General features: G+C 36.9%; 2 protein-coding genes across 3 annotated transcripts; one reads left to right on the top strand and one right to left on the bottom strand.

Annotated features, from left to right (window-relative positions):
• The first annotated feature begins 1,505 nt into the window (after positions 1–1,505).
• On the top strand, positions 1,506–11,276 carry LOC108673943 (telomerase Cajal body protein 1). Its single transcript, XM_018161834.2, has 10 exons — positions 1,506–2,372; positions 2,704–2,792; positions 3,267–3,372; positions 4,084–4,170; positions 5,227–5,363; positions 6,131–6,214; positions 7,204–7,319; positions 9,228–9,246; positions 10,194–10,305; positions 11,109–11,276. The coding sequence occupies exons 1-10, from the start codon at positions 1,531–1,533 to the stop codon at positions 11,230–11,232; spliced, it is 1,716 nt and encodes a 571-aa protein (XP_018017323.1). The 5' UTR covers positions 1,506–1,530; the 3' UTR covers positions 11,233–11,276.
• An 82-nt stretch (positions 11,277–11,358) lies between these two features.
• LOC108673945 (mitochondrial chaperone BCS1) lies at positions 11,359–16,580 on the bottom strand. Of its 2 annotated transcripts, none has more exons than XM_018161836.2 (9): positions 16,160–16,580; positions 15,622–15,833; positions 14,748–14,887; positions 14,382–14,576; positions 13,709–13,878; positions 13,048–13,111; positions 12,400–12,517; positions 12,011–12,149; positions 11,359–11,753 (listed from the first exon to the last, which is right to left on the bottom strand). In XM_018161836.2, the coding sequence occupies exons 1-9, from the start codon at positions 16,268–16,270 to the stop codon at positions 11,391–11,393; spliced, it is 1,512 nt and encodes a 503-aa protein (XP_018017325.1). In that variant the 5' UTR covers positions 16,271–16,580; the 3' UTR covers positions 11,359–11,390. The 2 variants fall into 2 exon arrangements, with proteins under 2 accessions (XP_018017325.1, XP_018017324.1); XM_018161835.2 differs by lacking the exon at positions 14,748–14,887 and adding an exon at positions 15,019–15,158 and having other exon boundaries at positions 16,160–16,577.
• Positions 16,581–19,543: the final 2,963 nt, after the last annotated feature.

Below are 19,543 nucleotides of genomic sequence, written 5' to 3'. Positions count from 1 at the left end.
ATTTTACAACACTTCTCTTTAACTTCACTTCTTGTTCATTAACAGTTTAAATTCAGTTAGCAAAGTCTCCAGTTAAGAAAAAATATTAATTAACAACAATGAATTTTGATTAGATTTACCTTGCTCAGTGAAAAAAATTTCACTTATCAAAAAATTAATGCATCATCAGTCATCACAAAATTGTGCACAGAATGTTATATATAGAATTGTGCATTGGGCATCATGGAATGAAAAGTAATTAACCTAAACTCTAATTTATTTCTCCAAAACACACGATGGTTGTTACTAAAACATTCCTTTGTTTCAGGTACGGTATGTTTTTTACGATCTATTTATTGTATTGAATTCACTTAACCTTAAATGGTGTGAAATCACAAGCCATCCTGTAAGCTTACAGATACAGAAGAAATGCTATATATACAGCTGCTGATATGAAGCTTGCAGTGGACAAGGTCATTGTAAATGCTCAATGGCATGTTTATGGATACGGTAATATCACATAAATAATCCGGTAATGAATGAATATCGTTATACTATCAATAAAAGATAAATGAGTAAAAAACACAGAAAATGTCATTTATACTACATCTACATCATCTACAAAGAAAGAGGAGGACTTCAGAGTACTGTTAGTAATGGATGAGTACACTCTGCATGCTTCAAACATTTTAAAATGGAGTTTTATTTCAAATGTCCCGGATTACCCTGTTCCCAGGGGTAATTTGGGAAGGTTTTATTTTGTGTCTGGCACCTTACGAATAGCATATGAAATTTTTTTTTTTTTTGGAGATGCCATTCAATAGCCCTCGCAAAGAGGTATTAAATGAGGCTAAAGTTGTTTATGGAATGTTTCATGGTAAGAAGTTATTAACAAAAAACGCTGAAATCCGTCCCTTATTACCCCGTTTGATGGTACTGAGTCCTGAAATTTAGATAACATTCTTATTTGCTACTTATTTGCCAATTATGCTTTGTTAAAGTCCAAATATGATGGAAAACTTTTTCCAGCTTGAGTCATTTACTCTATTAATGACACTTGATTTTCATTTGAACTGCTTCTCAGTAGATTTTTTACTCAACTTCCCATTCTGCTTATCTTTTAGTTTACCTTTGAAGGCTGGCACCATAAGTAAGAAGTGCTATGAGGCTATGAAAACTTGATTAGTACTGGTTAAAGTATTCTCATAAAATTTAATTCACAAGATCCTTGCTAGAAAAATTAACTTTTCAACATGAGTTGCAAAATTTCAAATTCATCCAAAATCATACATAGCAAAATTTCAGGAAAAATTCTGATTTTTATAATCTTGTTTCCTTATAATGTTAGGGACTACATTTTGACTTGATAAGTATATCAGGTCTTACCCTGACACAGGTGAATGATACATTATTGCTTATAGTTATTGATATCTACATTTCTGTTCATTAAACTCCATATCAGTATATAAGATTTTCTCATTTTAATTGTATGGCTACATGTAATTCACTAATTGTATTGCTTTTTCAGAATCAGTGAGGCAATTAGATAAAATGTCAAGCAGAGAAGGTCATGATGCAATGGAATTACAGCGAGACCTTGTATTTAGATTACTTGGTACTGTTACCAATGCAGTTTCTCCTGCAAAAGTTTTGACTACCAATAGAAATCACGAATCTAACTATGAATGTTTCAATGACAATGAAACGAGCTCACAGGAAATTGCTGGCTATGTAGCTGGGAATCAAGAAATTAAAGCTGAAAATGATCATCCTGCTAAATCTCTCAAAATGATCAATGGGAAAAAAAGAAAATTCCAACATGATGAAAATGATGAAATTGCTGAGGATTCTCAAGGCATTTCAAACAATTACTTCTATGAAACTAAAGAAAATTCTTTGGAAGATGATTATCCACAAATTAGCAGAGAGAAATCTGTAGTGAGTTCAGACCTTGCTGAAGATGTCAGATCATACACAAGCCAAGACAAAATAATCCAGAGCTTACATGATGATTCTTCAAATAATCCTGAACTTACAAGTGATAAACCTTCAAACTTGAGGATGACTGATACTCCACAGCTTCCTGAGCATTTGGCAGACATGCTTGAGAGAGCTAAAGTCTTCACATTAAAGCGTCTGCAAAACATCAATGCTGACGGCAGCTCAATATTAAAAATGGACATGGGTCCTACTGCCAATTCTAAGTCATATTTTAATGACCCAAATTCTCCTGTAAGTCAGAGACTTATTGATGGCTCAAAAATTCAAAAAAGTTCTGTTAATTCTCCAATGGCCACAATGAATTACAAGTTAAACTTCAAGAACCCAGTGTTACTGCAAGATTATTCGCATCTCTTTTCTCATCAAGACAAGTATACCAAAGGCTGCAAATGGTTAGTGAAATACATGTAAATAATTTTTGAGTTTTTTGTTATTTACATGTATTATCAATATCAATAAGTAAGTAAGTTTTTTGTATTGTTCTGCACTCCTTGGGAGAAAGTATAACAAATATTATTTCTACTGCCATATTAAGCTTTCATTGTTGTATATAATGCGTCAATGGTATCTTTTACCCATTTTAAATGCTGCAAGTACAATTTGCATTGGAACAACAACATTACAATTTGCATTGGAACAACAACATTACAATTTGCATTGCTACAACAGTTGTACTTTGAATCAAATGTCGCCCCTTAATTATGACATTCTGGATTGTTGAAGGTCACCAGACGGCACACAGCTGCTAGTGCTGAGCTCAGATCAGAAGTTTACCCTTACCCATCCTAAGGCTGAATGTCTCATTTCCTCAGGTTTGTTAAATAAATCATCACCAATGTTGTGTTAAAAAGTTGTTTAAAAATGTGTCTTTTAGAGAAAATTATCTATGTGATCAATTTTTTCATTTATTTTGCTCTAATTTGTGCTATTAGTTTGTGCTATTGCATGCCATCCAATGTCACTAAACCCACTCCATGTTTGTATTCAAATAATAGATTTGATTTATAGGTAATACATTTACTGGTCCCTATAGGTGCTGTTTGCACTAATCACACTATAATATGCTTGAATATCCTTCACCTGCTTATTTATTTGAAAAAAACAATGTTTATAGCATTGTTTAATTTAAATTAGAAGAGGAGTGTTAGTATAGTGTGGGTTTAAGTGGGTGAAAACTAAACAAATTCATACCCTTTTTTAACATGATTTGTATAATATTTTACCATGATATAATGTTAATTGAGGAAAAATGAAGTAAATATAAAGAAATGATATGTTGGTTGCAGAGCATGAAGGATCAGCTGAACTTACAGTTAATGTCATGGAAGGAGAGCTGGTGTATGACTATGAGTGGTACCCCTTCACATCGCATGCTCAGCCCTCTACCCGCTGGTGAGAGGCAACTAGCATTACCTTCATTTCAGGGTTGGTAATTTTTTTTAAATAAAAAAAATAAAAAGCAATTATTTTATTGTTTTTTCATTATTTATTATTTTTGTCTGTCTGAAATGGTATTTTTATTTTGCAATTAGCCTACTAACAATAACAGTATATGGATGGCTGAAAAGGGCAGTTATTGCCTTCAAGAATGGCCAAGGTGGTGTTTACCACTTTGGGACTTTTGGGTAAACAATTATTGATAAGTCTATTCATCAGCTTAAATATAAAAAAATGAAAAAATCTAAAATATTTAAAAAATTGTGAATTTTATAGAAAAATAAAGTAATTTAATCAGTTTGATTAAATCATTGCCAACTATGCTTCATTTTACTTGTAAGTAAACTTGATGTTCTCAAAGATTATAAAATATTTTATTTGTTTCTATGCCAAGTAAAATTTGATTTTTATATCTCCAACATAGGACTTGATGTACACACATGATCATTTTTAAGTTACTGTGACTTTCATTGTATAGAGCAACTTTCTAACTGAAACCATATTGAGAGCAGTTGTCACTTTTGGTTTGGGTGATCAACTAAAATTTCTTGCATCATTCATATTTTTTCCCTGCTACTGAAGAATTTGCCGGCTATTCCATCACAATATTTATGGTAATTTTAATTTCTAAAATGGTTCCAAACTGACAAGGTGATTTGTGCACAGTTTTGTGTCCTGCTGTCGAGGCCTTCCTGTACACCTCTGGGACTCCAGCAGTGGTGCCCTGGTTTGCTCATACCTGCCATACAATCAGTACGTGTTTATATTATATATATAGTGTTGTTAGATCATTAGCTTAAATTATTGCAAATTCGAGAATTAAATTCATTAAATCACAAGTTCAAGAATTTAAAAACAAGAAAAGTTGGCCACATCTTCATTGTTGGCTGCAAGTTCATTGACAAGTTGGCCACATCATTGAAGATATGGTGAGCTTGCTTGTCTCTTGCTTTGCTTTTGAACTTTTGGTGATGTTGTTGCTAACATGATTTTCATTTTGGTGATGCTTTCAGTTTTGCTTCAGTATTAATATTACTTCTGGTATCCACACTGCCTTGTAAGTAATCTTGAAGATAATCAATAGTTTACAGCTGTCACTGTTGCTCTGCGCACTCAGTTACAGCACATATACCGTAATACCTTCTGTTACATGAACTTTTTTACCTCTAATTTCCAGAAGATGAAATATTCCCATCTTGACTAAACTGTTATTCATTATGCATTTTATTGTTTCCTTGTTTCCTATAATATTATACAAAAAAATTGTATCTGGCCAATTATACCTTAACTATTTTTGTTGGAAACGAGAGTTGCATGTTCATCAAGTTACTCGCATATTTTTTGTGAAAAATATAATTCATGAGGGTGTGCAAAATCAACTACCTCTCAGCTCAAGCAGTTTCTTTACAGCCGTCCTTGTTGTTACCAATACATACAAACATAGCTTGGCAGGATAACCTAGTGCATGTCTTAGGATACATCTTTTGAAGTAACACTACGTATTGAAATCATACCAATGCGCATCCAAATTCTAATGTTTTAACTTGATTACTAACAATATAGAAGGGTAATAAATTACAATTATGAGTTGACTTGTTTCAAATCAATTTCCAACAATGTGTGAGGTTAGTACTAAACTTTGATCCTATTTTATCAAGCTAATTGCTAACATAATGGCACAACAAAAAAATAATGTTTGAGCCCCATTGTTACAAGTCAATTGCTAACAAAATATTACAGCAGTATAAAAATAGTTTGAGTCCTATAGTATACATTGAGTCCTGTCTATTAACAATGTGTTTGTCACAGCTTGGACGAGATAGCGCCTGCTTATAGCCTTGGCTTCAGCGGCGACGGCTTGCGTCTTGTGTGCGGCTTCAATAAAATCATACGAGTTTTTGACACCGCCAGACCCGGTCGAAACTGCTCAACCATATGTGCTAAAAGTGAGCATAAATTATCTGCAGGTTTTGTGTTTTTTAGGTATGATTTTAGAATAATAAAGGCAAATAATTTAGAAGATAGAATGTTAAATCATCTGTATTTGTCACGTATCTTCCTAATTCATTTTAAGTTATTATTTAAAAATTTAGTTGGGATTAATTATTATCACAAATTAATATTTTAGTGTGACTTTAATATAAATATTATATTTGGGATGGAAATGGCAATTGAAGCTCCCTATAAAGTCATCATAAACAATACTTTCATCTTTGTGTAGGATGAATTAATGGTTTGATTGTGTTTGCTTTAAATGCTCTCACATGCTTTGAAAAGAAATATTGTTTGAATATAGAGAATGAATAGTACTAACTTCTAGACTCCCCTTATAATTCCTTATTTTTATCAGTTATCACTGGTTTACTTGGAAAATATTGACCTATAAAAAATTGCAATTTTGTATTTTTTTGTGTTATTATTTTGTCTGCTGGTATTATATTTGGTCCGTACTATTTTGAGAACACTTTGTACTCCACTGGATATAGTGCCACTGGAACATAGTTAATGATGTATTATGTAAAGTGAGAGAGTTGTATAAGTTTGTTTTTTGCCCTTCTTTAGATTCTTTACTTTGTTCATTCCCCTTTGTCAGATTCTTCACGAAATAGTAAATGTTTTCAATTTATTACCCAATAATTTGCCGCGTCCTGTTGTAAATCCCTCATGAATTATACAATAGCTGCGGGGTCAATAATAACATGTATGTGTGCAGAGCAGAACGGCATCATCTCCTGCTTCAGCCATCATCCGTACCTGCACCAGGTCATGGCTGCCGGGAGCTACCTCGGCTCAGTAGGTTCGTAACACCCCTTGAAAAATTTTTTTTAATTCTTCTGATTTAATCCTGTGCCTCTCTGTATTTGAATCTCTGTATCCTAATATCAGAGTTTGAGCTTGACCGTTGTATATCTAATTTAAATAACTTGCAGAATATAAAAATAAAAAATGAAAAACAATAATTTCCTGAAAACTCACTGCACATCAATAAAGAATAAAAAACTCGGGAATAAAATCAGACATTGTTCTTTAATTCATTCAAGCGTTCCATTGATTGAGTCGTGTTTGAAAAAAAATAGTTTGAAGCACCTCGGCTTCAGTTATGATTACATCTGATATTTGAAAACATCTTATGACTGGAGACTGCTACTTATTCACATTTCCATAAATATATTTTCTTGAGCCATGGAACTTGACTCTTATTGACTAACTCTTGAGCGTGGCTAATAGTTGATCAATAATTTAATTTTTATTTGTAGTTCTACACCTATCTCAGTTGAAATATTTCCTTCGCTTATAATGTGTAACTTGGCACAGCATGAAGTTGACTTGTAAGCTACTTTTTTGGGCATAAATCAGATGGCACTGCCAGTAGTTGAACAAATGTAAAATACTGGGCACGGGGCTCTCTTAATAGTCTAACAGAGATCAACCACTGGTCACGTGGCACTGCCAATAGTCTAAAAATTATTAACCACTGGTCACGTGGCACTGCCAATAGTCTTAAAAATATTAACCATTGGTCACGTGGCACTGCCAATAGTCTTAAAATTATTAACCACTGGTCACGTGGCACTGCCAATAGTCTTAAAATTATTAACCACTGGTCACGTGGCACTGTCAATAGTCTTTAAATTATTAACTACTGATCACGTGACACTGCCAATGTTGAAAAATCATTAACTACCTGTGATGTAGTACGTGGGACTGCCAATTTCTTAATATTTAATCCTAAATATTTTAACAATTATTACTTGTTGTCTTTATTAAAGGCATGACTTGCCACAGGCTTGTACAGCCACAAGACGGGTCGCGCGTTCTGCGTGCTACAGGGCCACACAGGAGGCGTCACGCAGGTCTCCTTCTCCTGCGACGGCTACAGGCTCTACACCGGCGCTAGGATGGTTCGTTGTATAAACATACTCAAATGTTTCTTCCTGATACTATACAAGTTTGATTTAAGACCAGACCATGGTTTTTAGTAACAATCTTCTCATTGTTTTTTCGTTTTTTCAATGAGTCGAACACAATTTTTTGCTGGCGCCGGGAGATCAAAAAGCTAAATGACATTTTAATGGAATGCGATGTTTCGAATACAAAATATTCATTATACAGCAGTTGAAGATTTTGCAACACTTGAAATTGAACTTTTGTAAATGACAGTAGTACAAATCAAGGGTATTGTGGATACAGTTTGAAATCTAAGCCTAAAATAATTCTGAAAATAATTTCAGCGTCCTGACGAATCCTGTATCATGCAACTTGATAGCTGGACTCGCGACTCTTGATAATGAGGGCCTCAGCTATCGCCAGTCTCGATGGGTCGGGGTACCGCATAGCTATGCTGGTGCAGGCCTCCTATGTCGCTCGGGTGATGGTCTCATTGTGAGCCTCCCGCATGTGGTTCTTGGGTCCTTCAGATTGTAGATGGTATGTGAGTGGGCGGCTTAAGGTCGTGCTAATAAGACCAATGTAGTTCATATTTTGAAGAGTCTGCAACCTTCTATATTAATAGAAAGTATATAAACAACATCAGTTTCTTGAAATATTCCAGATTTTTACAGGGATTATAGTTCATGGCAAGGTTTTTAATTTTCTTATTTTTGTAGTAGATTTTCTTATTTCTTGGTCCTCTGTGATTGTATCAAGCAGAAGTTTTATTTCTTCGTTATCCGTTTTGCTCTTGATATTATTGTGGATGGCTGACTGTAGGACTCGGTTTTGGTAAAAAATTGTTTGACGGTTCCATAAGATATTGCTTTATTGTTGGTTCTGTTGTCTCTCGATCGATAGTTTGATATTTCTGTGTCAACTATTCTATATTTAAAAACCCATTATTTACTAAAATTTGTTTAAAAGTTCTGAGTTCAGTTTTTAAATCACTGTTCGAGGTGCAGTTCTGTCTGAATATAAGAAAATATTGGATCATAAATTGAGATGTGATATTTGCAATGGGTAAATATAAGTCATTTTGAAAAAGCGAAGTAGTTTTGCACGTATTTTTTAAAAATGAGAGTGAAATGGGAGTCCTATTTTTTACATGAAATTTTGGTTTGAAGGGATCTTTGTATAATTTTATATAGTACCAGTAGCTTTATTATTATTATCATTATTAACGAAATTATTGATTACGGCAATGACAAGAATAACATTTTGGAAAATTTCAAAAATTCCAGGAATGATCAACATCGGGCTAACCTGCTGATAGGTATATACCAATATTATAAAAACAATATAGATATCGATGACGTATATTTTTCTTCTGTTATTAGACTGGAGGGAGAGAAGAGAATTCCAAGCATGGTTTATTTTGTGTAGGATTTTTTTGTATGCGGTTACTTGGGTCACGACTACCCTGCTCTGAAAATGCGCTGTGTGTTTGAAGGCCGTTCCTTGCACTACAAGCGACTGGAGTTTCAGGAAATATTTCATGCAGTATTAGGAACTGACATGAATATTCAAACAACAGTCTGTGCATCCTGGCAGAAAATGTGTTGCAGTTTACCTATTGTCGTAGCTTCAACACATTGACTACGCACGTATTGATATTGTGCTTTGTTCGCAGTTGAACCACTAATAACCATTAAACACTCAACATTTTAGCAAAGTCAGAATGTAATGACATACATTTGGACAGCCGTGGTTAACTTGTTGAATTTGTATATTGTGGAAGGTTTAACGCATCTGGAGTGTTCATTATTTGTATCAGGACGTGAATTTGTATATTGTGGAAGGTTGAACGCCTTAAGAGTGTTTATTATTTGTATCAGGACGTGAATTTGTATATTGTGGAAGGTTGAACGCCTTAAGAGTGTTTNGTGCTGCTGTCAGGTCAGTGGTGCTGCTGTCAGGTCAGTGGTGCTGCTGTCAGGTCAGTGGTGCTGCTGTCAGGTCAGTGTTGCTGCTGTCAGGTCAGTGTTGCTGCTGTCAGGTCAGTGGTGCTGCTGTCAGGTCAGTGGTGCTGCTGTCAGGTCAGTGGTGCTGCTGCAAGTGCAAAATGTGGACATGCAAGTTTATTTATTTTGTAGGACTGGAGCACCCGAATTTTCATCATCTCCCTAAAGGAATCATCTAAACTACTATCTCTCATACTTCAGGGATTTTTTTAATTCTGATGCTACGGATATGCTGCTGATTGTTGCTGATACTGGTTCTGCTGGTTTAGTCCAATTTACTTGAACTGTCGTCGAACAGATAAAAATATTTTTTTTGTACAGTTGATTGATCAGATACTATAACTTATTTCGCTCTTTGAAATTAGACTGAGATTCAATCAATTCTATCGTTGCAGGATAACTTTGTGCCTGACTTGAGTAGTAGTGTACATTTTCCAAAGTTCCCGATCAGAAAAGCATAGCAAGTATTGTAGTGTCGGCATTGAAGAATAGGGCCAAGTTTGGCAAGTCGCCGAGGCATGTAGTGTTCTTGACCTGACAACCGGAGATCTAAAAACAGGCCTTTTGACTAGCTTTTGACTAGGTCTTCCCCAAACAGATTTCAAGTTAAACGCACTGCTAGTCTTAAAATTTACGGCTGCATAACTACAGCTCGTCTGTTCTCGATCGCTTTTCTAAACATTCATTCGAACTGACGGGCTGTGACACAATTTGGTTACGTTCTTTCTGGAGATTATGAAAAAAAACACACACAGATCATTAGTTATGCTTCTCACAATCATTATTACTGAGTAAATTATGCAATCAAATATATTATTAGATTATTAACGATATAGTGAATGAGTTTCGCTAGTTTTAATTGCACATGGTCATTACTCGCAGGATCGACGGACGGCGACGTCGTGTCGTGGCAGCTGAGCGATTTCGCATCATACGAGACGCGGCTGCCCGACGACAGCTTTACGGCTCACGACGACTGCGTCAACGGCATCAGGTTAACACAGATTTTTATAGGTGTCTATAGATAGATGTGATGGGAAAATTTTGATTTTTAATGCGTTTTCGACAGTGACAATGAATAGCTGAACGCAGTCAAGATAAATACTCCTTTAATATCGAGTTAGACAGTTTCAAATGCTACGCTAACGCTGTAAGAGTTCGTGTCTAAGATGGTTCTTAAACTTCACGATAAGAGTAATGTTTGTGCAACAATCTTGGTTTCACCACGTTTTAAAGATTTTGAACAATCCTATAAACAAGATACGAGGACATAGTACGCAAAAGACCGAAAGTGCAGAATTTTGCATAGGATTCAAAAGTCTTGGCGAATTCCTGGTGTAAAAGTTAACCAAGCTAAACGAATCTTCCCGTTTGACATTTTCAAATAAATAAAATCAATCATAATCAAAGCAATAAAATGTTCGTCTAATTTATTCAATTATAATTCGATTGTGTTTGTGCCCAAATTACTTTGGCCTTTTTTTTTTGCCACGTGAAAAACAAGTTATGATACCTCCTTTGTCTAGGCTCCATTGAGGCCGAAATCTTACGATACTTATTTTTGAAATATTGCATCGTGCTTCAGGATAAACTATAGGAAGCATGTTTGGACAATGGTTTTAAGTTTACTGTAATTCTCAGACATAGATTAAGTCTTGATATCAAATATTCAGTGCATAATAGCATGCCATTGTTAAACGATAAAGATTTAATTTCAGTACAAACATATCTGTAGATTCTTGCAAGTTTACACCAATGTGAAAAACACTCCCTAAGTTGAGCTCTGAATATGAGCAGCTTGCACCCGACGCTACCCATCCTGGCCACAAGCAGCGGGCAGCGACATCCTCCTCCCCACCCGGATCATCCTGCGCCAGCACCCCCACCGGCTCCCTCACTCAGGCTCTGGCAGATGGCCTGATCAATACTGCTACCGACCCAAAATTTAGTGAAATAAAATATATTGTCGAAGAAAGGCTTTTTATTACGAGAATGTCATACATACAAACAATTTCGTTATCAAATGAGTCAAATGCCAAATTTCAAGATTTATTTATTACATTAGATTGTAACGAATTACTATAACAGTAGGTAATCATTATGAAAGTAAAATATACATAATTCGTTTGGACAAAACTTCGTCTTCAAGTTTTTACTTGTTAATCCAGATTGGCAACACGAACTTCCAAAAAATCTTTTGCTTTCATTACTAATATTCGGTCGAAGAAAACTAGTTGAACTGAAGGGCCGCGCGCCGTTGTTAACTGACATAGAACTAAATTTCCGCATCGACAATGACGTTCCAGAGGACGCCCAGGTCTTTCTGTCGTCACCCACGACTTGGTGAGCGAGACTCACTGCCTCCGCAGGGCTGTACTTGTGGCGCTGGAAGTGTCCCTGGACCTGAGCAGCGCTCAGCGGCGTCCCCGCACTGAGCGCCGACTGTAATGACGAGTTAGCGAGAAGTGAAGTTAGGATGAAGCAGCAAATTATTTATCACTTTTATATCAAAATAGACTGCTCGAATTTAGAAATTGCGTGATTCAACAGACTTGAACTGGCAAAAAACATTGAATATTGATGAATTAATTTTATCTTGCACTTTTAAATCATAAGCATAATAATATCAAATGTCATTTAACTAAAGCCTATATTCTCCTCATAAAAATGTCCAATAAATGAAAAAAATTAGAACCCACCTCGGCGAAGCGCTGAGCTGAATTAGGAGGTTCATCAGGGAAAAATCGTTCGAAGAGTTTCATTAGCTGCTCTTTGGTGCAGTGGCCGATGTGATGGATGGAGTCAACTCGACCTGGCCTGATCAACGCGGGGTCAAGCCTGCAATAATTGTAATCATCAGTACATGCAATCCACATCCGTGCATGATCAAAGGTTACAGTTGTTCTAGATGAAGCTATCAAACTGTCATTTGCGCTCCTACGTAGATCATTGAGAATAAGAAAAGGCGCATCAATCATCATGAATAATGCATCTTATATCAGCATAATTGAAGCCTATATATCAACTCAAGGCAATAGACATGTAATACCAGTACTACGGTAGAAAGATGGGTCATGAAGAAACCCACCTTTCAGGGTAGTTAGTGGTCATGAAGACGATCCTGGCCTCTGTGGAGGCGACACCGTCCAGGCAGTTAAGGAAGCCACTGAACGTCACCGGTGTCAGCCCCTCGTACGCCACGCGCACTGTACAGGAAAACAACGCTGCGACGTATCCGACCACATTTAGAACTAATTAGAATCATATGCTAAACATTAAATTTGTTTTGGAACATTACGCTCTAGTTTAAGGACGCCAGATATTTGCATTCCTCCGGCAGTAAAGGAAAATTTATGCACACAATAGCAGCGATTCATATTTATGTTGAATTGATTAATTATTTCGTTCTTAAATTGCTATTAATGTTGAACTTGAAATTATCTAATGAAAATTTTATTAAAAAAATATACGTAAAAAATGCGAAAAATTCATGTTTTAATGCATAATTATTACAGCTGGAATGAAAACGATGAGAAGATAGCACCGAAAATTGGATAGGTACAAACGCACTTTGTGGCAAGGCGTGCTCTACAGAAAGGTCATAGCTGATGACAGTCTAAACTACGACTCTTGACAATGAATTATCCGAACATTTAGTAGGTGCTAATGTATCTCAGAAGGAAGCAGGACTGATAATATGATACTACAAAATCTCTAGATATTATCTCCTGCTCACCCTTTTCACTGTCTTCCCTGCTGACGAAGGCAGCGTCTATATCCTCGAGCAGGATGATGCTATTCTGCGCAAGAAATTACAGATGAAGCATAAAAAAAAATTCAGCCACAACTTTCAAGTGTTCCCAGTGTTATGGTCCATTAGTTATTTTGGGAGAAGAGTCACGACCAGACGCGCTATTATTGAAGCTGGCCGAAGTCATCAACAGCCACATTATTACTTCAAGCTGTCCCTACGATCTTAATCGTTGCCACAACACAGTCTTGGCCAGGTTATGATTGTTTCATCAATTTTGAGTTCATGATAATATTGTACACACGATACACACAGGACTGTTCTTTTTTCAGTAGATGATCAAAAATGAACTATAACAAGCTCTAGTTAATCTCATAACTTTCCTCATTTCAGTAGATGATCAGAAGCCGAACTAAATACAGCTCTAGTTTATTTCACAAAACCTTCCATTTTTCAATATATGCCCAGACGGTGAACTAAAATAAGCTCTAGTTGATAACACACGACAGTTAATTTTTCAATAGATTCTTAGAAAGGGAACTAACTACAATTAGTTCTAAATTAATTTTACAATAGATTCTCAGAAGGCGAACTAACTCTAATTAGTTCTAAATTCTCACTAAAACCTAAAGAGTGCCGGCATCACCTCAGGAGCCACGGCGAGCAGGTAGTTGAGGCGGTCGTCAGTGAGGCCGCGTTCGCTCAAGTTCAACACACACACAGACAACTGCAGGTGGCCTGCCAGTGCCGTGATGAACGAGCTCTTACCACAACCTGGAGGCCCGTGTAGCAGGTAGCCTCTTCTGTAGGGCACGCCTGAGGAGCAGCATCAATTGGGGGTGAGCAGTTTTGTTCAATATTATTCCTACTAGAACCCTGATGAAAGAACTATTGTAGTACCTTTAAGGGCCCGTGCTGCAGGTATATCGTTCAGTTAGATATCTCCTTTACATCAACTCAAGTCCACACTTCGACATTGTTATATGAAATTTATATGTAATTTAAAACTGTGTGTAATTTGAAACTCTATTGTATGTAATTTAAAACTACAATATAACTAAGGTAAATCATATGCCATACGAGTTGAATGAGGCACACACAACTTCGAAAATTAGTATGTGCATTGTCACTAAGAGCCGAGTGGTGTACTGGTATTTAGTCACCCGATCCTGCATTTATCCCTTCATCCCACCCGATTCCTTCAGTTATTGACTGGAATGGGGCATGGATCAATTAATAAGCTTATGTTATTATATCACTGCTAACGCAACCTGATCAGATCAGAATGCAATACAATGAGATCAGCTAAATAAATTTACCGCGGTCAATATACCACTTGGAGTTGTCCATAAATTCTCTGACGTCCTGGACGATGTGTTCAGCGACGCCGGTGTCGAGGACGACAGAGTGCAAGGGTCGGGGGTTGCGTGGGTTGCCAAACACGCGCCACTCGCTGCCCATAGCCGTGTACATGATCGTCTTGCCGACCGTCTTGACCAGGGCAAGTTCTCGGGCTGGCGAGACCACATGTTCTAAACTTGACACGTTTCATCAATATTACAGATCACAAATATTATGCTTGTGAAACAAAATATTTACCTAAAAATTGGTCACAAAAATGTTATGTTTTCAACCGATTTTATCTAGAGTTAAACTCACAGCAATCCTGAAGCAAAATATCTTACCCTGATCTAAGAGACTGTAGAAGAGTTGGCGTTGGTGTCCAAGACTTGTAAGAGTTAGGCTTTCAAATGGAACGGCCAAATGCACGTCTACTGAGCTCTCAGAGCGATCGCGCTGCACAATAATGCCTGAGCCACAGTACCTGAGTAGGAAGGTCACACTTGTGAAGCGTTTCATCCTCTCGCATGAACTCTGTGCTGATCCGTGCCAAGTCTAAACCTTGCATCAACCCCAAGCTTCCTTTGACAGAGTGTACCTAACTGAGAAGCTAACCTTCCTCTAGCATAGAGTAGAAGATGTGTCTGTTTCTGCCCAGAGTGGTAAACTTTACTGTCTCCCAAGGAGTGCCTGAATGTAGATCCATTGTCTTCTCCTCTCTGTTGCGTTCCACTCTGATCCAGGCTCCTCTGTACCTGACACACACGGCGCAGAATTATCACCAGCTTACCTAGACTCTTTAGACGTGCCGTGTCATTGTTATGGTGATTTGGCCATAGTCTAATAAACACAAAACTTACGTCAAAGGTATTCATGGTGACATGAACTTCTTTTTAATTAATCCACAGTGTAAATTGTTATTTCTGTTACATTTCTTTCCTTTGTACCAAACTTGTACTTCTAAATATATTCTTGAACAAAAAGATAATCCATTTATTCCTGGCTTTAGTCAATAATATGAAATGATTTTTCACACAAAATGAATATTTTATGAAATAACAAGTTGACATATCTATAAAAGTTTTTTGACAGTTTTGATAAATAAATCATAAAAAAGAAGTTAATGCATATATATACACACACAAGTTAATCTTATAAAAATGATTGCAAAATTTCAACACAACTTGAAAGAAAGATCACAAAAATAGTAGAACTCACCAAAAGAAATGTTCCCCAACACTGGGTATGAACTCATGTTTTGTAATTGCCTTGCCAGTCTCGATTTGAGTGAACTTTGTTTCAACACTGAGATGTTGAGTGTTCTGAGCACCTCTCTCGGTGATCCAAGCAAGCACCCACTGGTAAGACTTGTCTCGGCACGGTACTTCAAGTGTGGTCATGTAGTGCCGGCGGAAGAGTATTGAGCCAATCTGGAAATGTCATAAAAGGTTAGTAATCAAGGCAAACATGAACCACTTTTACAAATTTAAATTTCAGCACTAGTAGCAGAGCATGTCATAATAAATTTAGGTCATTCTCATTATATTGTCTCTCAATATGAACATTGTTTTCCCCATATTTTGTTCAGTGAAAGATTCCTAAATAGTCAAGTTATGTTGATGACCCAAACTGATGGCAGATTAATGAAATTCCAATCTTTGCCATGAATATAGAGGCCAAAATATAAATTTGACTTGACAAATATTCACTGTTATGCAGTGAAAAAATATTGTCAAGAACTAGTGAAGACACTTACCATAAAGCTTTTCCTTAACACAGCAGTGGCAGCTCCAAGCCCAAACAGCCCAAAACCTGCCCCAAAATAAGGATTGTCTGCCAATGATGATATTAGATCTTGAATGCCCATTAAACTGGTTTCAAGTGTTTCCTGAAGATTGTAAATAACTAGTAGGCTAACTATTAATTGAGAAGATTCTAACAAGAAAGGGATATTTTTTAATCTGACTGTAGATTGTCAGATTAAATTGATTGGAATATCATTGCTGACAAACAACCTGTGCAAAATATAAATAAATAAATAAAAGATCAAATAAAATTTTTGTACCACATCATGACACTAGCACTAAGAATTGTCTGTAAAACATAAGCATTTCACACAATTCTAGGAAAAATCATGCTTTTTACTGTAATATCTCAGTTTCAGTCACATACCACTCAATTGAGATTTTGTGGCTCAATCATGACGTTTCATCTACATTTAGATAAAATCATAAATATATTTGAAGTGAAAATCCTGATGCAACAAAAATGGCCATAACACTAAGTCCAGGCTGGCCAGGATGTAAAATAAGGTCTCTTAGACTTAGGTCAAGACATTTGAATCTTTTCAGTTTTCATAAAGCCAGCTTCACTTAAACATGTTGACTCTGATTGCTTCTTCTTCTACTATTATTTCATTTTTTTGTACCATTATGAAAGACACAAATTTAGGATATTGATTTTTCATTGGTCCTCACTCCTAACTCCTAAGCATTCTATTACCAGAATAATATGTATAATGTGTTAATAAATCCAAACTAGTACGGTAAATTCTATTTTGAAAAAAATATCAAAATAATTTAAATGGGACATATAAATGTACTGTACCACTATGTCCTGGAAAAATAGGCCTCAAGGTAAACACATGTACCACTTCAGAGTCAAACTGGGCCCATGTGATTGGCAATCATGTTTTGTTGCAAGTTTAATCACAAATATCTATCAACCAACACCCAAACACTGTTCTATTCATTCATTTTGATTAATATCGGTCAGCCAATTCAATTGTAATGTGCGGGAGCGCAGCCGTGCACCACCAATTTTCTGCACCAATAAGCCCTTAATCGAACACCTTAGATCTCTCCGGACCTACACCAATCAGCCATGCACCACTCGGCTTCGTCCTCTTCTTGCCTTGACCACCACCTGCCGTGCACCACCAGGCCGTGTATCCAATATGACTTCCGGGCATCGTTAAATTACGTAATTTTATGTTCACCGCATCTGAGGTTAGGTTTCAGATAGCATAGTTCTGTTCCAAAATTTATCGTCCTTTGACAAGTGGCCGTTCGATCGAGGGCTGGTTCGACGCACGGCCTAGATAAGGATGGCTTGAAGTGTTGAAGGCTACATTCCGGAAGGCAGGAATCATGATGGTCCATTACATCCAGGGCAGTGGTGGCCTTCAGCCCACTGTGCAGAGAGTGGATGAATATTACAAGATCTTTGGCGACGCTTCAGTAGCAAAATTCCTTCAGAGGATCTTGCCGACACATTTAGGTTGAAATTCTTTCATTTAATATATTTGTCAGTCTTTGGCCAACTATTTAAAAAAGTAAGGTTTCCGGTATGTTGGATTGATCAGAATGCAGTGAAGCTTGTCCGGAAATCAGTTGCAATGAGTTCCCACCAAAAAATGTAAACATCAAGTTTACGATTACGTAGTTGCGGTCACATTAGGGTGGTCAGACTGCAGTATCACATGTTCAGTTGACACTTGCTGTACAATCGGACTGTTTTTAGGGTAAAATTAGTTATTTGGAGTAACACGTGCATGCAACCTTGTAAATAAGTTTGTGGCTTGTAAATAGTTTTTCATTACTCAGCGTAAATGGCTTTTCATTAAAAATTACCGGGTGACGCATCTTAAAATTACCCGGCGTCCGGCGACGCTTAGGGCATAAAAACCCATATATTGGCGATGCTGCATCCACCCTCTGCACCATGGCCTTCAGCAGGCGACCCGAAATGTGCTATAGAATGTACGCTTCTACCGCCGGCGCCTGAAGTTCTACGGTCTCGACTATTGAGATACTGCCGTACCAGTAACGGTACCGTAAGTCATATAAAATTATCATACGTCAAATTGTCAATTGCCTTCTAAGGAGAAGCGTAATTGGAAATGCAACCCACATGGCCAAATCCAACTGCCAACAACCCACATCCAACAGTTCTGCAACCCACATCCAAGCCAGTGTGGAATTCTAGAGGGATATTAAATTAACCAGCACACATAGCATATTGGAAAGCAGGACCTGAAAGCTTGGAAAGGCCAGGAACTTTCAACTTTCAGTCCATCATATTTCATATCATATACATAACCTATCACTTTCCAGCTGTGATTGGTTGATGGGATTGTGATTTTAGCCCCTTCCAGCTTTCTAGTAACACATGGGTGATGGCATTACGTATCAGTAGAATTTGAAGCACGGACGGAATACGCCTCACCACGTGCCGAATATTGCCACACACAGTGTCGGAATATAGGGATTTGGTAGGTTTGCATTCTAAAGGCTTTTAAACAAATATGGCAACATTTTGTGACGTTTCATCAATGCTGGCGCGTAGTACGGTGTTTTGCGATTCACATAAAGCAAACAGAACTTGAGTAACGCATACGGTTATTTTTTATAGTTTTTCTTTTTCATTTCTCGATGCGTCCTTAATGTGTCGGAATATACCGCGTTTACCCTAGCTATCCAGCCAGCCCTAACTGGAAGTCTGGAATAAACAAGATATTAGAGGTAATAATTAACTAATATGCCTGTTCAGTGTTCAAATTCCTTTCCATGCTTTTTAGTTAAAAAAAGTATCAATAATTCTGTAGAATTATTGATACATTCATTCACCCTCTCCTTCTGAGAATGTAATACCCAATCCCCCGGACACACATTATTACATACTTGATACTTCGACCTTATTGCTTTCTAAAAACATTTAAAATCGATCGCTTACAAGTGCAAGTTTTGAACTGATTAATTATCAGTATTTTCCCTTTGGAATTTCGATAAGGTTAACCATCTCGGAAGTCGACTCTCTCTGTGCACACTGCAAGTTCAACCTTCAACCAAGCAAAGTCTACTGCCCCTGCCGTCGCCGTGCGTGCAGTGGGCTTAGTTGTGACTTGTGAGGGAAAGACTCGACTTATTCAAAATGCAGAATGACCAAAAATTTTAGGCAGCACCGGTATAACCTGCCACATTTACTAGGAAGTTTTTTTTAATAAAAAATATGATAAACAATATTAGAAAGTCTGCATCCGTGATCCCGTTGAAGAGGGTCGCAGAACATTAGCTGTATTGTATCATAGTGTATTTTCTTACTTCTAGGTCATGCCTCCTAATATCATCTGGTTTTCTCC

Source organism: Hyalella azteca, unplaced genomic scaffold (genome assembly GCF_000764305.2).
Source record: "Hyalella azteca isolate HAZT.00-mixed unplaced genomic scaffold, Hazt_2.0.2 contig6920, whole genome shotgun sequence".
In the NCBI taxonomy this organism is placed as follows: Eukaryota; Metazoa; Arthropoda; class Malacostraca; order Amphipoda; family Hyalellidae; genus Hyalella; species Hyalella azteca.
Note: the sequence above shows the minus strand (reverse complement) of the source record. Positions and strands in the feature narration are given on the sequence as shown.

What these genes read in the sequence shown, in the direction of transcription:
- LOC108673945 (XM_018161836.2), bottom strand. Translation starts at nt 16,270, where the DNA reads ATGGGCATTCAAGATCTAATATCATCATTGGCAGACAATCCTTATTTT. An exon ending in CAAGTGGTATATTGACCGCG is followed by an intron (nt 13,879 to 14,381) that starts GTAAATTTATTT and finishes GCTGCTCCTCAG; the next exon opens with GCGTGCCCTACAGAAGAGGC. An exon ending in ACCACTAACTACCCTGAAAG is followed by an intron (nt 12,150 to 12,399) that starts GTGGGTTTCTTC and finishes CAATTATTGCAG; the next exon opens with GCTTGACCCCGCGTTGATCA.